Source organism: Ahaetulla prasina, chromosome 6 (assembly GCF_028640845.1).
Source record: "Ahaetulla prasina isolate Xishuangbanna chromosome 6, ASM2864084v1, whole genome shotgun sequence".
Classification (NCBI taxonomy): Eukaryota; Metazoa; Chordata; class Lepidosauria; order Squamata; family Colubridae; genus Ahaetulla; species Ahaetulla prasina.
In genome coordinates, this window is record NC_080544.1 from 77,292,385 (window position 1) to 77,317,248 (window position 24,864).

A 24,864-nucleotide genomic window follows, 5' to 3' on the forward strand; every position below is an offset into this window, starting at 1 on the left:
TTCACATTTATGACAGTTGCAGTGTCCCAGAGTCCTGTGATCTCCTTTTGTGACATGACAAGCAAAGTCAATGGGGAAACCAGATTCACTTAACAACTGTGTTATTAATTTAACAACTGCAGTGATTCACCTAAGAAATGTGGCAAGAAAAGTCATAAAATGGGGCAACAAATTTCTCACTTAGCTATTTGGGGCTCAATTGTGGTCATAAGTGGAGAACTATCTGTATATGCCAGAGTCATATACAACTGATATGGACAGCCATATCAGATAGATAGATAGATGAAGATGAGACAGACAGAGAGAAGTTATTCATAAACCAATATTATTCTACATACCGTTAGAACCCTTTCTCCCAAATTCTCCAGGAGGACCAGGTAGACCAATTTGTCCTTCTTCTCCTTTTATACCTGGTGCTCCCATTTCTCCTGCATTTCCTGGGAGGCCTGGGAAACCTTGCATGCCTTGAAATCCTTTGTTTCCTTGATAGAACATTGAGAGAAAAGAGACAGTTAAGTTATACAATGCTGATGTATCGACTGGATTTTACAACATACTAAGTCACAGCTTGTCCAACCGAAGTTCACGTTCCATATTTTTAGACTCTGAACCCCCAAATCAACCAGCCCATATTTACCTTTTGTTCCTAGAAGACCTGGCAGTCCGTTTTCCCCTGAAAATCCTGGATCTCCTTGTAAGCCTGGAAAGCCAGGTGGCCCTTGGGTTCCAGGGGCACCTGGCAATCCTTTCATTCCAGCTGGGCCTGATGCTCCCATATCTCCTTGAGGACCTTTAAAACCCTTCAATCCTAATGGGAAAATACAGCAAGCAATATATTATCCCATTCTTTCCAAGGCCACATTTAAAAAGGAAATTCTTCAAATTATGTCTACTTGTTCCTCTTCACTCTCCACATCTAGATATTCCAGAACTGGAGGAGGCAAAGGAAAACAGACAAGATAGGCAAAATTACAATAATGTTTAAAACTTTTACAAGCAGAATTTGAAATTCTTGAGCCAAGTCTTGAGCTAAGACTTTAGAGGTGAATTGATGTTGCTTCCTTCTATAAGGAAAGTATTCAATCCAATTATTTCTTTATTGCTAACATAATTTTCCAGCAACCAAAATGACACCTATGTTTATTGATGAGGAATACAGAAATCATACTGACTATAATATTGGTACGAGATGGAAGAGATCACTTATAACAACAAAGACAAGACAAGGAGCTGATCACTAGCTTCTTGTGTATAAGTTTCATTGCCAAGTAGGGAGAGTAGGAAGGCTTTCTAATGAAATTCTTATAGATTTTATAAAGGTTCTAACCTAGTGGTGTCAAAGTTGAATTCATTGAGGGCTGCATCAGGATTGTGTTTTACCTCAGGTGGCCAAGGTAGACATGGCCAGGGTGGACATAGCCAGATCAACATCACTCATGTCAGGGGCACCAGGGTAGCCCGAGTATTCTGCCAGCAAAAACGGGCTCCCGAGCTCTGTTTTTGGCTGCTATGGCCTCCTACAACCCTCTGCCAGTGAAAATGGAGCTCATGAGGGCCTCACACGGCCCTCACAAGCTCAGTTTTCACTGGAAGAGGCACCGGAGGCCAGTCTTTTGCTGTTTCCAGGGTGACCCTGCGGGCCAGATCTGGTCCCTAGGCCTTGAGTTTGACACCCCTGTTCTAACCAAACAATGCCAGCAAATCTTCAGAATGACACAAAAGCCAACTGAGTGGAAAAGGTCATTCTAATACCAATACCCAAAAGAGACTTAAGAATGTGCCAACAATCACACAATATCCTTACTTTCATGTACTTACAGTCATCTAACACAGATTACAGCTCTATCTGAAAAAGGAGATGCCAGATGTCCAAAATGGCTTTAGAAAGGGCCAAGTATAAGAAACATTGCTAATGCATGTTGACTAACAGTATAAGTCAAAGAACACTAGAAAGAAGTTAGTTGTGCTTCATTGATTACAGAAAGGCTTTTGATTTTGTTGATCATGTCAAGCTGTGGAATGTGTTGAGAATAATAGGAATTCCATTGTCTTTATGCAAAGCCTATACAAAGGTCAGGAAGGCACAGTCTGGTACACTTGGTAGCCACATGGTGAAACAGACTGGCTCCAGGATGGCAAAAGAGTGAGACAAAGGGTTATAGTATAAACTCTCATTTTATATATTTAACCTATTTGTGGAGTATATGTTGAGAGAAGTTGGATTAGAGGAGGATGAGCCTGGTTTTAAAACTGGAGGAAGAAACAGCAATAACCTGTGCTATGCTGATTCTACTCTAATAGCTGAAAATGCAAATGATCTGCAAGTTCTAGTCAACGAAGACAATGAGAAAGTCAATGAGAACCAAAAAAAAAAAAAAAAGATTGCATATAAAGACAAACCCATGACGAAAGATACAGCCACCAGTCTTACATCTGGCAGTGAAGATGCTGAAGTGCTAGATAGGATAGTTCTGCCTTTTGGAATTGATGTTTAACAATAAAGAACCCAGCAGTCAAGAAATATACTGTGGACTAGCAACTTAGTACAGTTCTAATGAAAGCCTTGTGAAAAAAGTTCTCAAAATACTAATCACCAGGCTCAAATTATTCTACTTCAGATCAATTGCCAGTAGGTAAAGAACTAGCCCCCTGAAGAAGGCTCTAATGCTGGGAAAGAAGGATAACCACCATCAAGGTAGATGGAATTAGTAGTAATGATGATGGGTGAACCATGGAAGATCTGAAGGATCATGCTAGTAATAGATCGTTCCCTGAGAAAAATTTATCTTTGTGGTTGCTGACACACATGCACATATACAGTATATACCCACACATATACAATATATATGTTTTAGAACCACTATGCAGAGCAGGAAAAATTTAGATATTGCTTTCCTGATACAGAAATTTTGGGAGGGCACAGCAGCAGGGGAATTATCCAATGGGAAGATCTGGTAGCCTTCAATCCAAACTGAATGCCAAAAGGTTTAGTCCAGATAGGATTTTTTGAAACCAGTTTAGAATTGAAAGCACAGCAGAAGAACAATATAAATGGTGTGTGTTGATTTTCCCCCCTATGCATGTAGAAATATCACTGCTACTTTGACAGTGCACACCATAATAATAATGCAAAGATGCAACAATGCTAGTATGCATTTGTCTGTGTGCATGTGTGTAGACACACTCACATGTACATACATGCAAAGACAATATAGGGTGATGATGATAAATGTATGACTATGCATATACACGCTTACACCTATAGGTACATAAACAAGTTTGAGAAGATTTGCAACCTGTTGTATATTTTGGCTGGTTGCGCATTTCTCTGCCTCACAAAAAATGGGAAAGTTAAATATTCACATAGATAAATGTTTATATCAGTTTGGATTCATCTGAAATCTTGACAAAACCTTCAATTAAACAACAACTTACAACATCAATTTTAAGAAAGAAATTCTTAGTGATATGAAGGGACAAGAATTTCCATGATCTGAAATCTCTGTTTTCTGAAAAAACTCTGTACTTGAGATATGCAATAACTATCGATCACTTAACATAACATAATAACAGAGTTGGAAGGGACCTTGGAGGTCTTCTAGTCCAACCCCCTGCCGAGGCAGGAAACCCTACACCATTTCAGACAAATGGTTATCCAACATTTTCTTAAAAATTTCCAGTGTTGGAGCATTCACAACTTCTGCAGGCAAGTTGTTCCACTGATTAATTGTTCTAACTGTCAGGAAATTTCTTCTTAGTTCTAAGTTGCATCTCTCCTTGATTAGTTTCCACCTATTGCTTCTTGTTCTACCCTCAGGTGCTTTGGAGAATAGTTTGACTCCCTCTTCTTTGTGGCAACCCCTGAGATATTAGAACACTGCTATCATGTCTCCCCTAGTCCTATGTTTTAGCCTCCAGTCCCCTAATCATCTTTGTTGCTCTTTGCTGCACTCTTTCTAGAGTCTCAACATCTTTTTTACATCGTGGCGATCAAAACTGAATGCAATATTCCAAGTATGGCCTTACCAAGGCATTATATTGAAGATTATATACTTATTGAAGACTACTGCTGAATGCTATTGATAGATTATTGCTTTGAAGGCCAAACAGGAACATGGATGAAGGCTGACTAAAACATAAAGCCAACTGTCTGATGAGTCCAGATAGTAGGTATTAGTCGCATAGAGAATATAATCAATTAAAATGTATGGAATTTTGTTTTCACCCATATTAAATTGTGATGTGTTCACCTTTAGGTCCTTGTGTTCCAAAAGAGCCTGGTGGTCCTGGTAGCCCCTCCAACATTTTCTCACAGACTAGTCCAGGTGATCCAGGATAACCCATCACTCCTGGGTCACCTTTTTGACCTCGGAGACCTTTAGCACCTGGAAGCCCTGGTGTGCCAGGTTGTCCTGAAAACAGATTATTACTTTTATAAGTTGGAGTGAGGGGGGACAAACAAATATCTCACTTTCCTAGAAAAGTTGAAAATTAACATGCTTAATAGCAATAGCAACAAGACTTATATACCACTTTACAGTGTTTTTCAGCCCCCTTTAAGTGGTTTATAGAGTCTGCATATCACCCCCAACAATTTGGCTCCACATTTTATGTGGTACATACCATGGCATTCCTGGAATTTTAAATCCGATTTACTACAAAGTGACATTTAAAAAAATAGAAAAATCTTAATTATGCCTGTATACTTTCAAATAATATTGCCCTTTCCTGAATTTAAATCCTACTTACTATAAAATAGATTTTAAAAATATATCAGAAATTGACTTTATTTGTACAGCTTTGCTCCATAGTTTATACTGTGTATTGGTCCCTCTAGAAATATTTTGATAATGATGCTAATGCACCAATTTTGTCACAAAACAGATTAATCAGTGAATTTGTAACTTCAGGAAATTATATCTACTTAAAATAACTCAAGCATGAGGACAGAACAATAGGAACTAAAAACTCATTTATGTCTCAAATCTTAAAAGCACTGATGTGGTCCATTCAAGCCCACTGATAAAGATAGAAGGAAAGATTGTGAAACTACTTTAGAAAATGGAAATCGCTATGCATATTTTAAGTCTTATGATATTATGGTGGTCCTGGGCAATCATAATGTGGCAAGATTCTATTTGATTCAGACTAAAAATGGCAATAACATTTTACAATATTTCTCTAATTCATAAGATAACTTTGGTTTTTACACTTCTTTTTGTTTAGTTATCTCCTTCCTTTTTCTTATACTTTGATTGATGTGCTTACTGAATTAACTTTGATTGAATTGTTCCATATTTTATAGGAAAGGAAATGCAAGCGAATGTGTTTCTGAACAAGAGACAGAAAGTAGAAATAAGAGAGGTCACCTGGGTAATTAAAACAGACTACTATGTCTTCCAATTTTCCTTCTTTATTTCTATTAACTCTTTTTAAAAACTGTTTCCTCCCCAATAAAATGTAATTTTGTGTCCTTCGGCTTCTTATACTACAAATTTGTTTTATTTATTTTTATTCCACCACCATCCCTCTCTGGCAAATAAAATATAACTGATGTAATTCAGGTACATCTTTAGCATAGAAGAATGGACCTCTCACCTTGAAGCCCAGGAAAACCAGGGTCACCTCTTAGGCCTGGCAAACCTGGTAGCCCTGGAAGGCCTCTTTTGCCCGGGGTACCTGGAGGGCTGTAGGTAATGTCACCTGGAACACCTTTTGGACTTTGAAGCCCAGGAAGGCCTGGCAATCCAGGAGGGCCATCCAGACTTGAACCTTGTTCACCTGGATCACCTGGATCACCAGTCTTACCTCTTAAACCTTAGAATAATGACATATAAATTACACAGATGAATGGTTAATTCATTTCAATATGTTCAGTTTTTAATGAAACAGTATTCAAAATAAGAAAACAGAAAATACTACTCAATCTGAACTATTTCTAGCAATATCAACAGCGCTTAGATTTATATATCACTTCACAGAGATTTACAGTGGTTTACGGAGTCAGCATGTTGCCCCAACGATATGGGTCCTCAACCTCGGAAGAATGGAAGGCTGAGTCAACCTTGAGTTAGTCAGGATCGAACTGCCAAACTGCTGGCAGCCAGCAGTCAGCAGAATTAGCCTGCAACACTGCATTCTAACCATTGCGCCACCATGGTCAGTCTTCTGAGGTCTATTGAGATTGCAATTGCAGTAACCTTCCAGATATGTTACAAGTCCCTTAATTCTCAAGCCTGATGCATTGGGAAGGTCTTATGCTGTAGCCTAAGATACTGTACTTCAAAAGTTTGTTTTTGTAGTAAATTACCAAAAAGGTTGATGGGTGGGTAAGAAGGAAGGGAGGGAGGGAGGAAGGGAGGAGGGAGGGAGGGAGGGAGGGAGGGAGGGAGGGAGGAAGGAAGGAAGGAAGGAAGGAAGGAAGGAAGGAAGGAAGGAAGGAAGGAAGGAAGGAAGGAAGGAAGGAAGGAAGGAAGGAAGGGATTACAAAATACAAACACCTGCAAATAGAAGTACAATAATTGTAGCAAAAGAAAGCAAAGACAGTACCAATAGTAATAGGCATTTTAGGTGCACCCCCAAAACAACTGGAGCAGTGGTGGGTTGCTCCCGGTTCATTTGTTCAAGAGGCTATGAAAAATGATTGCAGCTTCATGGAAAACAGAATGGAATTTTCTTTGGAGAGGGACATGATCATGCCAAACAGTGTATGGAAAAAGGCAGCTATCTCTGTTGGATCACCACTGGTTGACTTTGGTGGAAGGGAAGGTTTTATATTATAATAATATAATATTATATAATATAATATACATAACATTATAATAATAAATAATAACAGATAATAATATCTATGAGATTACATGTTATTCTGTTATAACATGTAATCTCATAGATCCCAATCACTTCTGGGTATATTCTGAAAGCATATGGTAGAAACCAGTTTTCCTACCTTTACATTTTCAGAAATTATAAGAAATCAAGAAACAGAAATAGTTAAAAGGGGATGATGCTACTGCAATTTGCATATCTCAGTGATGGAGATATATATCACTAAGCTGTAATTCTGTCCTAAATATGATTTTAACTAATGATTTTTTCAGCATTCAGGAATCTGTATGCATTTATGTTTCAGTTTTGCATCAACTACAGGGGGGAAAGCAACAATAGTTAATGCAGTGTAGACTAGTTTTTGTAGATTTCCATCTTTAATAAATAAAATATTTGAACTTTCTCACTTACCTTCTGGACCAGGATTGCCTGATGTTCCTAATCTACCCTTCTGGCCTTTGAAACCATCAAAACCATTGGGGCCAGGTGGACCAGGTGGGCCTCTTAACCCTTTTGGACCTGAATGTACAGAAATAATGAAGGGGTGCATGACTGGATTTTAAACACTTTTAAACATTCTATAAAGAAAATTAAAAGTGAGCTCTATTCAGAAAACAAAAGAAAGACTGCAGATAACCGACTAGATAAATCCATCCAATACCCACACTCACGAGGTCCAGGATGTCACCACCGCACATCCACCCAGAAAGCAGACCCAAACCCACACTGATCATGAAGCACGACCAAGGACCAGAAGCCAGACCGCAGCTGCAACATTAGCCATTTCAAACCCCTCCAATCCATACATGCAGCAGACTGACACCCACTATGAAGATGTAGCACGACCACAAAGCCAAACAACAGCTATGCAGCTCACCAGCTCAAATCCCCCTGCAACACAGACTAAACTGAGCACAACCAAGCCCCCACCAACACAGTACACACCCCCAGCCAATCAGAGCACAAAAAAACCCCCATCCAATCAGAGCACAGCCAAGCTCCCACCCAATCAGTTCAAACCCCCACTAGCAGTTAAAAGGAAGAAACAGCTGCGATCACACACACACACACACACACACATATATATATATATATATACACACATGTATATGTGTGCATGTGTGTGTATGTGTATGTTCATCACTAAACTCACAGTCAATGCAAAATGTCACAGTCCTCCTACAAAGAACATCACAAAGTAGTCTAGCCAACTTTTTATTTTGGACCGTACTTTATATTTCTGTTTTCATTCTAAAATCATTTTGCTACACTTTAATTTTGTATGAGTCTAAATTATAAAGGGTTGTTTATTTTTTTAAATTAAGACAAATAACTTGATTTAACAAAAGGAATTATTTTATTTTTGTGGCCATACCTGGTATACCTTTAAATCCTGGTATACCTGGATTCCCAGGATATGTTCTTTCACTTGGAAGAGTAATACCTAAAATAGGAAAATAAATTATGTGAGTCTCAACTCTCAATCTTCCAGACCATTAAACCAATAATGGTTTATTAATTAGCTAGAAATTATTTGTAAGGAAACATTCCTTCTAGTTGTAGCAAAATTTTGAGTAATTGAAACCACTAAATAAAAAATATATTTACTTCTAAGTAAATGTGTACATACAGTATATCAATACAGGTAGTTCTTGACTTGTGACCATAATTGGACATGGAAGTTTGATTGCTAAACAATAAGCCATTTACTTTGCTTCTGAGAAGCTGGCTGCAAAGGTCACAAATAGCAATCATATGACCACCAGGCACTGCGAAAACTGTCATAAATGCAAGCCAGTTTCCAAGCAGCCAAATTGGAATCATATGAATGCAGGGATGGTGCAGTGATCATAGCTTTATGGATAAATGATAAATAACCTTTTTCAGCAATGTCATAATTTTGGACTGCCATTAAATGAATGGTTGTAGCTCAAGGGCTCTTTATATGTTATTCTTACATTAATGCTGCAATAACAGTTCCGTGTCAGTGAAATATCCAACTGAAAACTGCATTTTTCCTTTTTTATTTTCAACATCAATTAGATTACCTTTTTGACCCTTTGGTCCAGATGTTCCTTTCATACCAGGGCCTCCTGGATCTCCGGGTAGGCCTTGGACACCTTGTGGGCCTTGAATCCCAAAACCGGGTGTCCCCATTTCACCTCTTGAACCAGGAATTCCAGGGTCTCCAGGAAATCCTTTATCACCTTGTATAGCTCTTCCGTCTTCTCCCTGTCCACCATTCAAATAAATACAAAATAATATTTGTGACTTGAATGTCATTTAAATGCTATTAGGTTCAAGTTGATTTAAGATCCTATCAAGATGTAGTCAATTATCACGTGGGCAATATGTCTGGTCTAAATTCTAATTAAATAGTTTAAGTCATAATTAGTTACACCTATAAACTGTATTTTATACATACATAAAATACTACATTTTGATCAACGTGATCTTGGAGTAAATTCACAACAAACAACTACAAAACATTTTAAAAACCCAGAATTTGATATATTCAAGACTGAGTTCTAGCAATATGCAGGCTTGAAGGAACAAAAATATTTTCCGTGGTAAGTCAATAACAACCACCTAATTTGAGCTTCTACTCATTGTTTTCTTTACTTCTGATGATGACAGCACTACCTGTATTTATTAGGAATCACTGGCATACTCCACAAACAACGAAAAAAGTAATTTGCAATACGAGTAGTAGACCATCTCAGTAGTGAGAAATTGTTCAGTCCAGGTGAGATTCAGAAACATCAAGCTAAGAATCTGCCTGGAAGTTAGCCAATATGCTAGTAAATATGTCTGCTTACAAAAATAGTTTGCCATTGTCTTATTTGTTTGTTTTCTATGTCTGGCTAGGTTCTAGTCCTGGTACAGGTAGTCCTCAACTTACAACAGTTCCTTTAGTGACTGTTCAAAGTTACGATGTCACTGAAAAATATGACTTATGATAGTTTTTCCACAATTATGACCTTTGCAGCATCCCCATGATCGTGTGATGAAAATTCAGATGCGTGGCAACTGACTCATATTTATGACCCATGCTGTGACCCAAGGTCATGTGATCACCTTTTGCAACTTCTGACAAGCAAAGTCAATGGGGAAGCCATATTCCTTTAACATCTGGGTTACTAACTTATCAACTGCAGTGATTCATTTAACAACTGTGGCAAGAAAGGTCGTAAAATGGGGGGAAACTCACTTAACAAATATCTCACTTAACAACAGAAACCTTGGACTCAATTGTGGTTATAAGTCGTGGACTACCTGTATTTCATGAAGATCTCCCATTCAAGGACGTTCAACCCTGTTTAGCTTCTGAGCTTCTCTATTACAGTTTTTACTACGAATTGCTGAAACTAGACACAGATGTCCAGATATTGCCAACTCCTAAAATTTCTTTGAAAAGGAAGAGGTACTGATTTACAATAAAAGACAGGCTTCAAGATAAACAGATTTACTTGAATCCCTTTATCACCCGGCAATCCTCCTTCTCCAGGTTTGCCAGAAGTGCCAATTATTCCTGGAAATCCATGTATCCCTGGAACACCTCTTTGTCCTTTTACCCCTACAAATGATGGAAAGCTTATAATTAGCATCTGAAGAAATACATTTGTGTTACAATTCAAGTCAACCCTCAGTTAAGAAAAATAATTTCTAATAGTTGTAGAACAGGGGTGTCAAACTCGTGGTGTCATGCTGTCGTCACGTGATGTATCGCAACTTTTTTCCCCTTCTCTAAACTGGGGGTGGGTGTAGCCAGCGTGTGATGCATCTGGCCCACAGGCCACGAGTTTAACACCCATGTTGTAGAATAAGCATATATACAAAGGAAATAATTATATTGTAATAATGAAGAAAATTAGATGCATATCATAAAGTTTAAAATTCCCTTCTGTCTTGCAAGGAATATTAAACAAAACCCCCAATAAAAACCATCTTTAATATAGGATACCTAAATGAAATGTACACAATTTTAGTCTTTTTCTTAAAAAGTTAATTATAACGCAGACCTAATGAGACAGATGAGAAGGTATATTGAAAACATTTGGAATTTAGATTCCAAATCTAAATTCATAAATAAATAATAATATTTATAATTTAGAATAATTTAGAATTTAGAATAAATTTTAATATTTAAAATATTTATTTATTTATTTATTTATTTTATTTTATTAAATTTTTATACCGCCCTTCTCCCGAAGGACTCAGCCAAAATAAAATACAGAATATATACAATTAAAAGAATTTAAAATGAACTATTACTAAACGGCCGATAATTTTAAAAATTTAAAAATTTAAAATATTACTAAAACCCCAATTTAAAATCAACTATTTATGCCAGTCCTGCTTGAATGAATAAATATGTTTTTAGCTCACGACGAAAGGTCCGAAGATCAGGCACTTGACGTAAGCCAGGGGGGAGTTCGTTCCAGAGCGTCGGTGCTCCCACAGAGAAGGCCCTACTCTTTATTTATTAATTAATAATAAATAAATTCATAAATAAAATAAAAATAAATTCAAAAGCGCACTAGCGTGCCTATCAGCCCTGTCCTACTGTCCCCATTTATTTGTATTCATTTATTTCATTCATATTTATGTTTATATTTACATCTGCTATCTTGTACATGTTTGACAAACTAATAAATACAAATACAATAGATAGCTTATAATGCATTTGAGTTCTGCAGAGGTACATATTTGTCAAAACTTAAGATGTCTTTAGAAAAACTAGTATATAGTAGGTTACATATTTTATATATATATTTTCCAAAAAAGTTTTTATTTTTGTTTCTCATAAACATATTTAAATGTACAGTCTTTTATCCATCATTTTCCATTCATCTTATCTTTTGACTTTCATTTTTAATTGTTCGGGGTTGCTCCTTTACCATTTACCCTTCTTTATTTTGCCACAACTTTTCTCCTTCTCCTTCTCTTCCCCTTCTCTTCCTTCCTCTATCTCTTCCTACTTTCTTCGTTCTTCCTCTCCTTCTTGGTTACATACTTAATATAAGGAGCGGAAAAATTATTTTTTATGTTTTCTTTTTTGTCAAAGGCCACATTTTCTTTGTGAATATTTTATAGAGACCTTTAAGAAAATGATAGGTGGGCTTAGTTGTAGATGGAGTTAAACACTAGATGGGTCCACAGGCAAAATGCAAATATATACTTCAGCATACAGCAGTTAGGGCCAGATTGCCTTTTTTAGGTCTTCTGAACAGATTCAAGGGAGCTTTGGAAATATGCTGCAGGTTATCTACCTACCTTATGTAATGTAATGGAAAAATAAGTATTACTCAGTGGTGAGATATGTGATAAGATGCAGATTGCAGTATTTCCCACATTATTATTAACAGTGAGTCACAAAAACAAAGCTGGGAGATTTATTCCGATGACATAGATTATATTTTGGGAATTGACACCAATCATATCATCATTATTTCTTTTTTCATTTTCAATTCTACTTACATAACGACTATAATAAATCAAATCCAAGTAGTAACTGATTGATTTATTAAATCCAAATGGTTTTAATCCTATTTTATGGGATAGATGATTTGCACTGATTTCAAGAGTCTGCATAAGTCACTTTTAGGATTAATTTTAATTAATTTAATTAATTAACCCTAAATTTAATTTAATTAATTTTAACTAACCCTAATTAAAAAATATTCTGATTGTTGAAAAGAACTTCAGAGTACCTCTTTGTAAGTAGAAACATGAGCAACCCAGGCTCTAAATCTCAGGTTGGTAAATAAACTGAAGGAGAATTTATATGTAATAAATAACTATCGTTTTAGAAGCATACATATGCATACTAAATGGCAGAACACATCATGCAGGTTAAATATTTCATTTTGTGTTATCTTAATCAGTCTTCTTGTTTCATACTGGTAAACCAAGATGAACTCAAAATTTCCTGGTTCAGGTGTATCAGGCATCTGTAGTTTAAACAAGCCATTGTAAAATATATGACCCAATGTGGAGCAGGAGAATATAGGCATCATGCTTAATTAAGATCATTGCAGTTGAACTAGACACAAGTACCCCATTGCTTTTAACTGTATCCTCATTTTCCTTGTTCTCAAAGTGCAGTACTACTAGAGTTGGAGATATCAAAGCAGCAGTTCTCAAATCTTATAATTATAGTAGTTTGCATAGTTACCTTTGATCCTTACTTCAACTGGGTCACCTTTATCTCCTTTTTCACCTGTTAGTCCAAATGGACCTGGCAATCCCTTAGAAATGTAAAAATATCCAGGTTATTGTTAAATTCACTCAATTATTTATTTGAATTAATTAAATATTGCAATTATAAACTTTATTCAATGAACAGAATGGAAAAAAGAGTGTGGTGCTTACTTTCTCCCTCTACCTAATGAGAAATGTATTCTGTTTGAGAAGATGACATACTGATTAACGTATTTCTTCCATGACATAGTTTGTAGTGGTAATCTCTTAGGAAGATTAGATATATTGTTTAATTATTTGTTTTCATGGCATTCAGTTCAACTAGAACATCTGCTTCCAACTAAATCTGACTGAATTCCTTAAAATGTTATTTGTTAAATTATAATTTGTACTCTACTTGTAAAGTACTTGAGATAATGCAATAAAAATATTAATACTTAAAGAGAAAAACCTAATATTGAAACAATTATTAGATAACCTGTAGCTTGATGATTATTATTGAGTTTATTTTTCCTGGCCATTTCCCCAATATTTGGAATCCGCCAAGGCATCAAGAATTGTGGACACTGGGGAAATCAAGTTTGGTTAAAATAATAGCACAACAGTGAAGCATAAATCAAGACCTGATTTCAGCAATGTAACAGATGATTTCTGTTAAGTATTAACATTTAAATTGGGATTACTGTAAACCAGATTGCTTCTGACAAGGAGCAAAGGTCAAGAAGACTTTTGAAAAGATTATCTAGCATCTTTTCTTCCTTTTCCTTTGTTTTAATTATAATTATTAATTATGAGACCATATTATCATATTTATACTCTTGCACACTTGTCTATATGTTTTCTTCTATTAATTAGCTTGATATAATTTTAAAAAACAAATACTCACTAAGGGGCCTGGTTCTCCTCTTCTACCAGGAAAACCAGGATCACCTTTTCTTCCATATTTTCCAGGTGTTCCCACTTCTCCTTTTCTCCCAGGTATCCCTGGTAGACCTTGTTGGCCTGGTGGACCACAAGGGCCAAGCCCACACGAGCAGTTCCCTGGATTTCCTGTATAAACAAAGCACCTAACATGAACTCAGTGAGAAAACTAAGTGACAGTTAACTCTGCCACCCTCCTACATGAGAAATAAACTTTGCTGGAGGGTACAGCCACTGTTTACATTGTTTTATTCTGTTTTCCTCCCCAAGTTCACCTCTAGTGAGGAGCTCTGGAAAAAAAAAAGCTTTTTGTTCACTTCATACAATCATAGACCTTAACAAAGACATTCAGAATCACAGGCAATATTGAAGAAAATGTGGGTACGATGCTTCCTCAAGAGACACAGGAGGTCAGAGGAAAAAGAGCATGGCAGAAAAAGTGGAACGTCTTTGCTGTTATCTAGTATGATACGTTTATTTTGATGCATAGAAACGTGCTGGCTTTAAGGACATAAATGACTAAATATCATAGTACTTAAATATTTGGTTTGTGAAGGGTGCATATACTTGCCTTTCACTCCTTTTCCACCTCTTTCTCCAGGTAATCCTATTTGACCTTTAACTCCTGGTTCTCCAGGGGACCCTCTCCCCTTACAGGCAACACCTTGAAGAAGTAAAATAATGCAGGTTTATGATACAAATAATAGACGCGGTGGCTCAGTGGCTAAGATGCTGAGCTTGTCAATCGAAAGGTTGGCAATTCAGCAGTTCGAATCCCTAGTATGAGCTTCCATTACTTGTCCCAACTTCTACCAATCTAGGAGTTTGAAAGCACATAAAAAATGCAAGTAGAAAAATAGGGACCACTTTGGTGGGAAGGTAACAGCATTCCGTGCACCTTTGGCGTTTAGTCATGCCGGCTACATGACCATGGAGATGTCTTCGGACAGCGCTGGCTGTTTGGCTTTGAAACGGAGATGAGTACTGCCCCCTAGAGTCGGGAACAACGAGCACATAAGTGCGAGGGGAACCTTTACTTTTACCTATAATATAAATGTATTGGGTTTTTTTCCCCTCTGTCATTTAAAAATATCAAACTTATCCCTACTCTATTGCTTTCTAAGATTGGGCACAGACTAAAGTCCATTTAAATTAATATTTTCTGTCTTCTTTGCATCTGCATTTAAATAACCGGCATTGCTTTTCTACATTATAGAGTAACAGCTGCATCAAGAAGTTGGGAAGGAAGAATCAGAATAGTCCATAAATCACTTGTGAGATTTTTGCATTGTTCTTTGTAGATAGTCTACAATTTGGGGACTGGATATATTGTTGGAACTGTAGTAACTCCTGGCTTCATTGTTCAGATTTCTTTCAGCTTGTGGATCTTGATGATATAGGTAGGATGCCTAGAGAGGTAAGAGCTACCATTATGCTGATTATTATTTATGGCAGGTAAAGCATCTTTGTGGGATGACTATGTCCCTCCTGTCTAAAAGAGGCAGTAATAAGACCTGCCCTTAACCTTGAAGAGTTGGAAATCTATTTCCCACTTTTAAATTTATCATTTCTAGTTAACATGATCAAGAAAATAATGAGTACATATATTAAGACATCTGGAGCACACAGATTAACTGCGCTCAATTCTTCTCCATGTTGATTACTTCTGTAGACTACTGCCCAGCAATATTTTAAGGGACAATGCATTTGTGGTGGTACAACAAATGTTACTCATCTCTTTTTTGCTATAAACCAGATAAGCCAAAGAACTGAAACTGATGATATACAAATTAATAAATCAATCCTGTCTTGGGTTGGAAGTCAGTTACACAGAACTCACTTCCTTGAGTGAAGTGGCATCTTCTACTGCTATCCAGGATTCTTTTGAACTAAAGAAGTGGATAGAATTCTGATGGAATTAAATGTGCCACTGTAGATCTAGATCCTGCCATTTTGGATAAGCAGAACATCCTTCAAGAAGCTAAGCGGGATATAAGTAGATGGATTCAAGCATAGCCAACATACATTTAGGGGATGACACAATGTCGCTTGTTTTGAAGGAGGCAAGGGTGTACCTTTCTTGAAAAAAACTTTCATTTGATCTGCTTTTTTTGTGGGGGGGGGGGACAATTTTTATCCATTTTCCAATCTTCCCTTTGGTGTTTGTGAATCAGCTACAGAGAAACTTAAAATTCCATTCCAATCACAATCAAGCCTAGTTATAGGACAGAAACAGCAATGGATTTAGTTTCTCTTGATCTTTATAGACCTTTCAGACCATATTCACTACCATTAATTGTGAATCCATTTGGATCACTTGCAAGCATTGCAGTAGTTACACTCTGAGCTGACTGTGTGATTCCAGTCAGTAGTAATCAAATGAAAGTTGTTAATTACCTGCTTACTACATTATAGAAAGCCAGATGAATAGTTTTCTGTACCAGTAGTCCCTGACTTACAACAGTTCATTTAGTGACCGTTCAAAGTTACATCGGCACTGAAAAAGTAACTTATGACTTTTTCACCATTGCAACATCCCCAAGGTCATATGATCAAAATTCAGATGCTTGGCAACTGCTTTATACTTCTGGCAGTTACAGTGTCCTGAGATCATGTGATCAATTTTTACAACCTTCTGAGAAGCAAAGTCAATGGGAAAGCCAGATTCATTTAACAACTGTGTTAGTCACTTAATAACTGCAGTGATTCACTTAACAAATGTGGCCAGAAAGGTCATTAACAAATGTCTCACTCAGCAACAGAAATTTTGGGCTCAATTGTGGTCATAAGTTGATGACTACCTGTATTCTGCCCTAAGTTAGATATAAGCATCAGTGCCATATTTCTTTATTTAATGTTGTTTAACTGGTAATATTCCTGCTAATTATTGTTCACTGCCCAGAATCTTAATTTATTGGGGATATGTGTAAATAAATAAGCAAGTGAGCAAACAAGCCTTTGGGTTAGGATATGGGACTCTGTTTACTTTAGTCATCTCGTATATTATTTATGCCATGAATTGAATAGGAAAAATATGAAGCTACCAGTTTTCTTGGGAGTTCTCAGTGGCCATAAGTATAGCAATTTTCCATAGTAGATGTCAGGACTTCACTTAGGGGTATTGTTGTATCATATGTCTGGTTTTTCCTGTTGGATCCTGTCTAGAAAATATTTGGCACCAAACCCTTCTCTGCTGTCTACATGAAAGCATCATCCACACTTTATTTACTGAGATGTTGTTAGACTTCATATGCAGGTAGGCAGTAAATTGCTGGTTTCCAGACACTAACAACATTTTCAGGTAAAATTTAATTTGTTAATTGCTCCATAGATACAACTTGATTAGTTTAAAATATTGAATAAATCCTGAAACGCAACATTTGATTGCTTATTTCACTGCAAATATGTCACATATCTCTGTGGTTGTTGTTAATTAATGTACTCTAAGATGGGGACTCTTCATTGATAGTTGTGGATCAAAATTTTCCAGTGTTGGTCTAGCGTTGGCTTGTAGACAGAAGTTTTTTTATTTCCCAGTCTAGACTGAGAGAGAATGAGCCCAAATTAACCAACAATCTTCCATTTCAAGGGAAGGGCTAGAACTTGGGTTTCCCTGCTCCTAGCCCAGCACCCTAAATAATACACCACACATATCCTCTCTCGTTCTTTCTCTATCTGGACAGGCAGAGTGGGAATGGAGTCAAGGATGACAACTGTAAAATGAAAATGTCTGATAAAATAAGCTTGTTCCTATGCTATCGTTGCCATCACACACACACAAATAAGATAAGACTGATTCTATACCAAAAAACTGTGTTCTACTTAGTTAAAATGTATTCATATTCCTTGCTTTAAAGGAAATGTTATGGGAAATGTTAGCTTCTCTCAGATGATATTTTGGAATTATTAATCATTCAATTCTCATGCAATGCTTCGATATTTAGCTTATCTTACCGGGTGGTCCAGGCAAGCCCTGTCTTCCTGGTACTCCTGGAAAACCAGGTAATCCTGGAGATCCTGGCTTTCCTGGAGCTGTACTAGATTGAGCTGGGAGACCAGGGCCACCATGGAAGCCTTGAGGACCCTCTACACCCAATCCACCTTTAGGACCAGGAAAGCCTATGGAAGAAAGGAAAATGAGTCTATAATGAGCCTTAAAACAGGGGGGAAATAATTTCATTTGAGAAAAAATAGTATCCATCAGAAGAAGGACTACCAGACCTAGATGGCAAAAAATCTAGACAATTCCAAGATAACACACACACAAAAGAGTTTTTTCTGTATCTCTTTTCTTCCACTGCAGACCAGATCAGAATTGTTCATTTATTGAATATTTTAACATGATTCCATTTAGCAATAGCAATAGCCCTTAGACTTATATACCGCTTCACAGTGCTTTACAGCCCTCTCTAAGCAGTTTACAGAGTCAGCATATTGTCCCCAACAATCTGGGTCCTCATTTTACCTACCTCGGAAGGATAGAAGGCTGAGTCAACTTTGAGCCAGTGAGATTTGAACTGCCAAATTGCATTTGTATTACAATCGCCTTAATTTCTGAATTCTTTCAGTTTTTATTTAAACTATTTTTTTTCAAGTAGGTTCCTACACTTGATTTCCATATACACAGACTAGCCCCACCCCCACCCCACCCCGTAGGTTTCATCACTATAAATCAGTTTTAATGGTTTTGATTGCAACACTCATGTTTATTCAAATCAATACTTCACTGTAGCCACATTTCTTCAATTATAAATTCCTGCTGAACCAACCAGAAATTATCTAAACCAACAGAAATATATAAATTAGCTGAAACCACCTTTCTTTGGGTGCCTAAAATTGCCCACAAGACCACATTTTTTAGCAACTGAAGTTCCAGATATGTTTCAAGATTAGCCCTATGTAGAACAGTGGGGTCTGTAAAGGTGATTTATCTCTATGTGTCTATCAATGACTGATTTGTGTGACCAAGCTGCCAGGAATTACCTAGTGCTTTTGGATTTAGCTTGGTCTAAATCCAAAACAGGCAGTAAACCTCACAGACAGCAACACTGTTGACGTTCTTAGTCAGATAGTGAATCAATAACAAGCAAACAATCAAGTTCAGAGAGCATCAAGAACTCCACATAATCAATCCCACCAACCCCCAACCTAAAACATAGTTACAAAAAGTTAATGACCATGTCAATTAGCAAACAGCTACAGCAGGGCAATGCTTTAAATGCAAAAATAAGGAATTGCTTTGGAACATTCAGAATGTGCACCTTGCACATTTCTGCAGTGCCATAAAGCAAATTGGTCTTTATCTGGGATATGTTGCCACTACAAGCAGCATCCATTCATCCCAAGAAAAGATGCAGCCATTTTCCATTTTTGTCTTTAAATCCTAAACCCTGCATAGCCCTAAAAACAAGAACTAATATGGTACTGGAATTAATTACATAACCTTGTAGAATATAGAGAACTATAACCTACAGTTAATTTCTTTAAACAAGGAAATTAAATAACGTTTAAAAGCACTAACATCAACAAGAAGGTATGTCAACATCCCTTAGCAAACAAAATGTAAAGAATTTACAGGTGACTATTTTTGGTTTAAAATCTTGCTAAAATAATTCAAAGCATTAGCTGTTATGCAAAAAATTATATATAAAATTTCAGAACATGTCTCCATAACATCTGTGGAAAGAGTCGAAAACGAATGGTACTGTTTAATTCTATCTAAATAAGATAGCTAAAATGTTTCTTACTGAGTCCATCTTCCCCTTGTCTTCCTTTGTCACCAGCAGAACCAGGCATTCCATCTGTTCCTCTCTCTCCAGGAAGTCCAGAGTCTCCTGGGTCTCCTTGAATACCTGTACAGGATAATTGAAAGCATACTTGCATTTAAAATAATTGAATTTTATTGAGGTTTATGGGAAATGAATATAATGTAACTTGATTTGCTTAACCCTTTGGTCCAGTGAGTGCAGTTCCTCGAGGTCCTGGTGGTCCAGGCTGCCCATTCTCTCCAGGATCCCCCTATAAAAATGGGAACACTTAGTGACATTTCCCCAGATGTGTGTTCCTTGACCTTAGCATTTTTAAGATGTGTGGACTTCAACTCCCAGAATTCCCCAGCCAGCAGGACATCTTAAAGTTGCCAAGGTTGAGAAACACTGCCCTAGAAGAATACGAGGTAAATGATGAGCTTCATCCATTATTCCTTCAAATAACGTGACCCAATTGCATTGCTATGCAATGGGTATGTATTGAATAAAAATGGGTAGAAATATAAACCTTAAATAGTAATTGATTTCATTGGGTATACAAAGGCTAGGGGATGAGCGGAACAACAAATTTAAATATAACTAACCTTAATGCCTATCAAGCCACCTTGACCAGGAATTCCATGTGTTCCAGTTTTACCCTGAAACAAATTTTTGAATGTGTTTGATTCTTTAAGAAAATGAACATTCAGAGTTATTAGGAATCCATAAACAATTGGAAAATATTTTTGATACCTCACAGATAGTTGAAGGTGTGTGTATTATTAACATGGCAACTGGATAAAACTATGATATATCATTTGCACTGATTACAATGGAGTAAATAAAACAAGGCAAAAAGTTTATCTGATTCAGGATCCTGTTTCAATGGTAATCAGATAATTCTGTAAGAAAGTTATCAAGTTTCTACTTCCCCAGGTACTGTTTTTCAGAGAAACATTCAATTCCTCTGATCCTGAAAATTGCATATAAGCAACCAGACCACCATTAACAATCGTAACCCCCCATTAATAACCAGCATTATTATATTAAATGGAAAGTCAGAACTTTCAGCACATTGAAGATTCAAATTTATTATGGGAAAGGCTTTTCTTTAATTGGCATAAGATTTTGCTGTTTTTGAGACACCTTTGTCATTTTTGCCTCCATTTCCATAGCTTGGAGATAGCTATAAGACATCTACACAATTCTCTTTTTGCTAACTTTGTTTATTTGATGAGATCTTGATGAAACTTTAAACTTGGCTTTCTCTAATCTCCAGAACATTTATGAAGACGTTGAAAAGCATCAATGCATCTTCCTGGAAATCTCTACTTTTTATATTTTGGCATTGTGACAATTGTCCAATTACTCTTATTTTCTTCTCTCTGTTTTCATCCAATTACCCAGTCATAGGTAGATTCATTCATCTTAAATAAATCCTACAGATAAGCAATGTAATTTCTGTTTACTATAACTACCTTGTTTCCTGGGAAACCCAGAGTACCATGTGAGCCAGGAATTCCCTAGAGGAATTAAGGAAAAGATAGTATAAGGTTTGACAAAAACTGTACCTCAAATAAAAAAAATGCAAAAGTAAAGTGTTATTTAAATTTTCCATTGAATCAAAACATTAGTTAGAATTGTTTTGTATGTAGCAGAAAAGAGGCCTGATGATATATGAACTATATAAATCAGGGGTCTCCAACCTTGGCAACTTTAAGAGTTGTGGACTTCAACTCCCAGAATTGAACTCTGGGAGTTGAAGTCCACAAGTCTTAAAGTTGCCAAGGTTGGAGACCCCTGATATAAATGACAATTAAAAAAATGAGAATCTATAAAATACTTTCACTTAATCACAATAAAGAATGCTGTACTCATTCATTAAAAATATAGTCTAAAAATCAATGTTTTTGTTTTTCTGGTTGCTGGCTAAATTTATTTTTATCTATAAATATTTTTCAAACTTCGTAATTTTAAGATGTGTGGATGTCAATTCTCAGATTTCCCCAACCATTCTACACATCTTAAACTTGCAAAGTTTGACAAAAACACTGCTCTACATAAATATTTTACTTATTAAGAAAATAAAAACAAAATGGCAGTATTTCCTTTATTTACTTGTATACGTGGATTTAAAATAGAAATGGCAGTCTCTTTCACAATGCTTAACTGATGGCTCATAAATTAAGCATTCCAAATATCAATTTGCAATAATACTGCATAAAATCATCATTTAAAAATCCTACATATAAGATAATAGAAAGTATACTTTTTTTAAAAAAATGCACTATTAAAATGAGATGAAGATAGCATTCTGTAATTTCTTACCTGCTCTCCAGGAAAACCACGAATCCCCTTATCACCCTTGTCTCCCATTGAAAATTCACCCTGTTATGTTTCAAAATACACCAGTTACATAATTTCAAGATAGGTTGCCCTTTATTTCCAATAAAATTAGAAGGGGAGCCTATGTTTTATTTCCTAATTCTGAAAAAACAAACAAAAGCCTCATTTTATTAATTCCAAACACCCATTGCTATTATGCCATGTAAGCCAGGTGGCTCTAAGGGGTTGCCCAAGAACAATTAATGTTCTGGAGTGCATCCTTCCTAGTAATATTTTTAGAGATTTAGCCAAGTGTTGCTTAACCCTGGCAGTTTGAAGATTTGTGGACTTCAATTCCCAGAATTCCCCAGCCACATCTTCAAAAAACCACTGGCTTGGAAATATACAGCTGAGCTGCTCTTTTCATAAAAAAAAAGCCTAATTAAATGTTTAAACTAAATTAAATCAGGTACACCACTTGCCTAATTAAATCCTACTCTATATATTTTCTGCCTATTCTATACATTTGCAAGTTGTTTTCCACTTGTATTCTATTGAGAAAGCAACATGTACTATTTGGGAACCATGACATTCTTTCCCAATATCTCTTGTATTGTAACTGAAGTAAATTCCAGCATACATTTTACTCAGGGGGGATTGGCAGCTGATAAAATGCAGTTACATAATAGTAAATCTACATTTAACTAAAAAAAAGTTCCTTCTTAGCATTCTTGGTAAGTAGCGTGATAAAATGAATGTTACCTATTCATTCATGAAAATTTGTCACTTACTTTCTGGCCACGCATTCCTCTTGAGCCAGTAGATCCAGGCATACCCTTTATTCCCTAAAGATTAAAGTGTTTGCTTTAATATTGTTTAAATAGTATGATTTTAGCTCTGCCATACCCTGTATTGCAATGCATTCATTTTAAAAAAATATAAATTGAAAAGATTAAATGATTTTTTTCCTCAAAAATTATTTTATACTAGAAGCTGTTTTGCTACAGGGAATAATGGCTGACTTCATTTGTTACACTAAACCATGGTTTGTTTAAATTGTTGTTTATTTAATAATCCATAATAGCCTAGTTCATACATAATATTAACCTATAGATTAGATGTAAGCAGCCCATGGTGTTTCATAAATTGTTGAACTACAGTTCCCAGAATCTTCACCATCAGGTCTGTTTCCTAGCTTCTGGAATGTCACAAATTGCCCATTGTTGCTGTAGATGATGGTTTCAAATATCAGTGACATTCATATGAATCTCATATGAATTATGGTTATCAGTCATGCTAACTGCTAAGTGGGTCATCAGTCATGCTGGGTGACTGCACCCAATTTTATGTCCTTTTTTTGCAAAGGCTGTTTGCAGGGCAGAGTCTGGGCAACTGAATGGAGCTAGCGGAGTGTTTTAATGGCTGGATGCCCTTCCTGTCGCCAATGTGGAGTTTTGTTCAGCAGATACATTTTCAGTGTGTCCAGAGAGAAAAATACCTGCCTTTACCTAAGATCGAACTCACAGCCTCCTGATTGTGAGGCAAGAGCTCCACCTCTAGGCCACTGGACCACTCCTATTACTGACTTGCAATCATGAATTTTATAATGTGCATACCTTTTCTCCCTTTAACAGTCTAGAACTAGGAGGTCCAACCAGTAATGGCTGTCCTGGAAATCCAGGAGGTCCTACATCACCCTACAAAGAATGGAAAGCGCAAATAGAGTGAACAGCCTAACAAAAGTGAATTGCAGATCCCTAATCTGCAGCTCAAGAACTTGACACTCCTCTCTGACAATTCCTTCTCATGTCGTCTCTTTTTCCATGTACAACGTATTTTAAAAATCAAAGATAATTAATTTATCTACCCATGAGGAAATGAAATAAATGTCGTTTTGGAAGAAGTCATTTAGGAATGATTGCAAATGCTTGCCCAGAATAGGAATCCAAATTGAAACAATTTCACTCTATAGCTGTTTAGCTTCCATTTGAACGTATTAATTAAATAGAGAATGAAATAGTTTTCTGACAGGTTTTCTAACGTTGGTTAACATTAAGACATATTCTGTCTTCTTGAAACTTGATTTTTTTTTATCCTGGACACTAGAATGATGGATATTATTATTGACTATTTCCTGTTTGACATTATTTCAGGTATTTCAAGAGTGCTACCCCTCTCAATCTCTCTCATTGCTTTACTATTTTTATTTATTTATTTATTTATTTGATTTTTATACCGCCCTTCTCCCGAAGGACTCAGGGCGGTGTACAGGCAGAATAAAACCAACAAAGAACAATATACAATATACAAAACTAAAATCAGTTAAAAACTTATTAAATGAGCCTGAAAAATTTAAGAAATTGACCATAAAACCAATAACCCCATTAAAATTGCTAAAAATTTAAGTTTAAAATTTCATTCAAGCCAGCCCCGCGCGAATAAAAAGATATGTTTTCAGTTCGCGACGGAATGTCCGAAGGTCAGATATCTGGCGTAAGCCCGGGGGGAGTTCGTTCCAGAGTGTGGGGGCTGGAACTATAAACATGTTCCAGTTTTTTTCTGAATCCTTATTAAAACACAATACCTATAACTAGACAAATACTCAATAAGGGGTCTAATGAATGCAGAATAAAATGGAACAATTGCTTCTTATAATCTGGAAAACCCTTGTGATGCAGTTTAAATCTGCTTTTAACTTTTGTAGCCATTCAAATTGTTGACTCATACTCAATTTGCTAATCAATTACTATGCAAAAATCTTGGATGTCACAAGCGATTTAGTAGCAATTAAATTAGATCTGGTTCACTTGAAAATAAACTTCAGATTCTATTCAGATGA

At 36.3% G+C, this 24,864-nt stretch overlaps 1 protein-coding gene across 1 annotated transcript in view; it reads right to left on the bottom strand.

Moving 5' to 3' along the window:
* COL4A4 (collagen type IV alpha 4 chain) overlaps nucleotides 1–24,864 on the bottom strand; it is a 72,960-nt gene that overhangs the window by 20,510 nt on the left and 27,586 nt on the right. The window contains exons 13-31 of the mRNA XM_058188153.1: nucleotides 23,642–23,722; nucleotides 22,817–22,870; nucleotides 22,029–22,088; nucleotides 21,179–21,223; nucleotides 20,306–20,359; nucleotides 19,902–19,971; nucleotides 19,701–19,805; nucleotides 17,908–18,072; nucleotides 14,525–14,617; nucleotides 13,919–14,082; nucleotides 13,007–13,079; nucleotides 10,299–10,405; nucleotides 8,877–9,060; nucleotides 8,204–8,272; nucleotides 7,240–7,347; nucleotides 5,599–5,817; nucleotides 4,251–4,412; nucleotides 638–808; nucleotides 339–482 (exon numbers count right to left, since the gene is read on the bottom strand). Coding sequence (XP_058044136.1) covers nucleotides 339–482; nucleotides 638–808; nucleotides 4,251–4,412; nucleotides 5,599–5,817; nucleotides 7,240–7,347; nucleotides 8,204–8,272; nucleotides 8,877–9,060; nucleotides 10,299–10,405; nucleotides 13,007–13,079; nucleotides 13,919–14,082; nucleotides 14,525–14,617; nucleotides 17,908–18,072; nucleotides 19,701–19,805; nucleotides 19,902–19,971; nucleotides 20,306–20,359; nucleotides 21,179–21,223; nucleotides 22,029–22,088; nucleotides 22,817–22,870; nucleotides 23,642–23,722 — 2,128 coding nt within the window. The remainder of the gene's footprint in view (nucleotides 1–338; nucleotides 483–637; nucleotides 809–4,250; nucleotides 4,413–5,598; nucleotides 5,818–7,239; nucleotides 7,348–8,203; nucleotides 8,273–8,876; nucleotides 9,061–10,298; nucleotides 10,406–13,006; nucleotides 13,080–13,918; nucleotides 14,083–14,524; nucleotides 14,618–17,907; nucleotides 18,073–19,700; nucleotides 19,806–19,901; nucleotides 19,972–20,305; nucleotides 20,360–21,178; nucleotides 21,224–22,028; nucleotides 22,089–22,816; nucleotides 22,871–23,641; nucleotides 23,723–24,864) is intronic.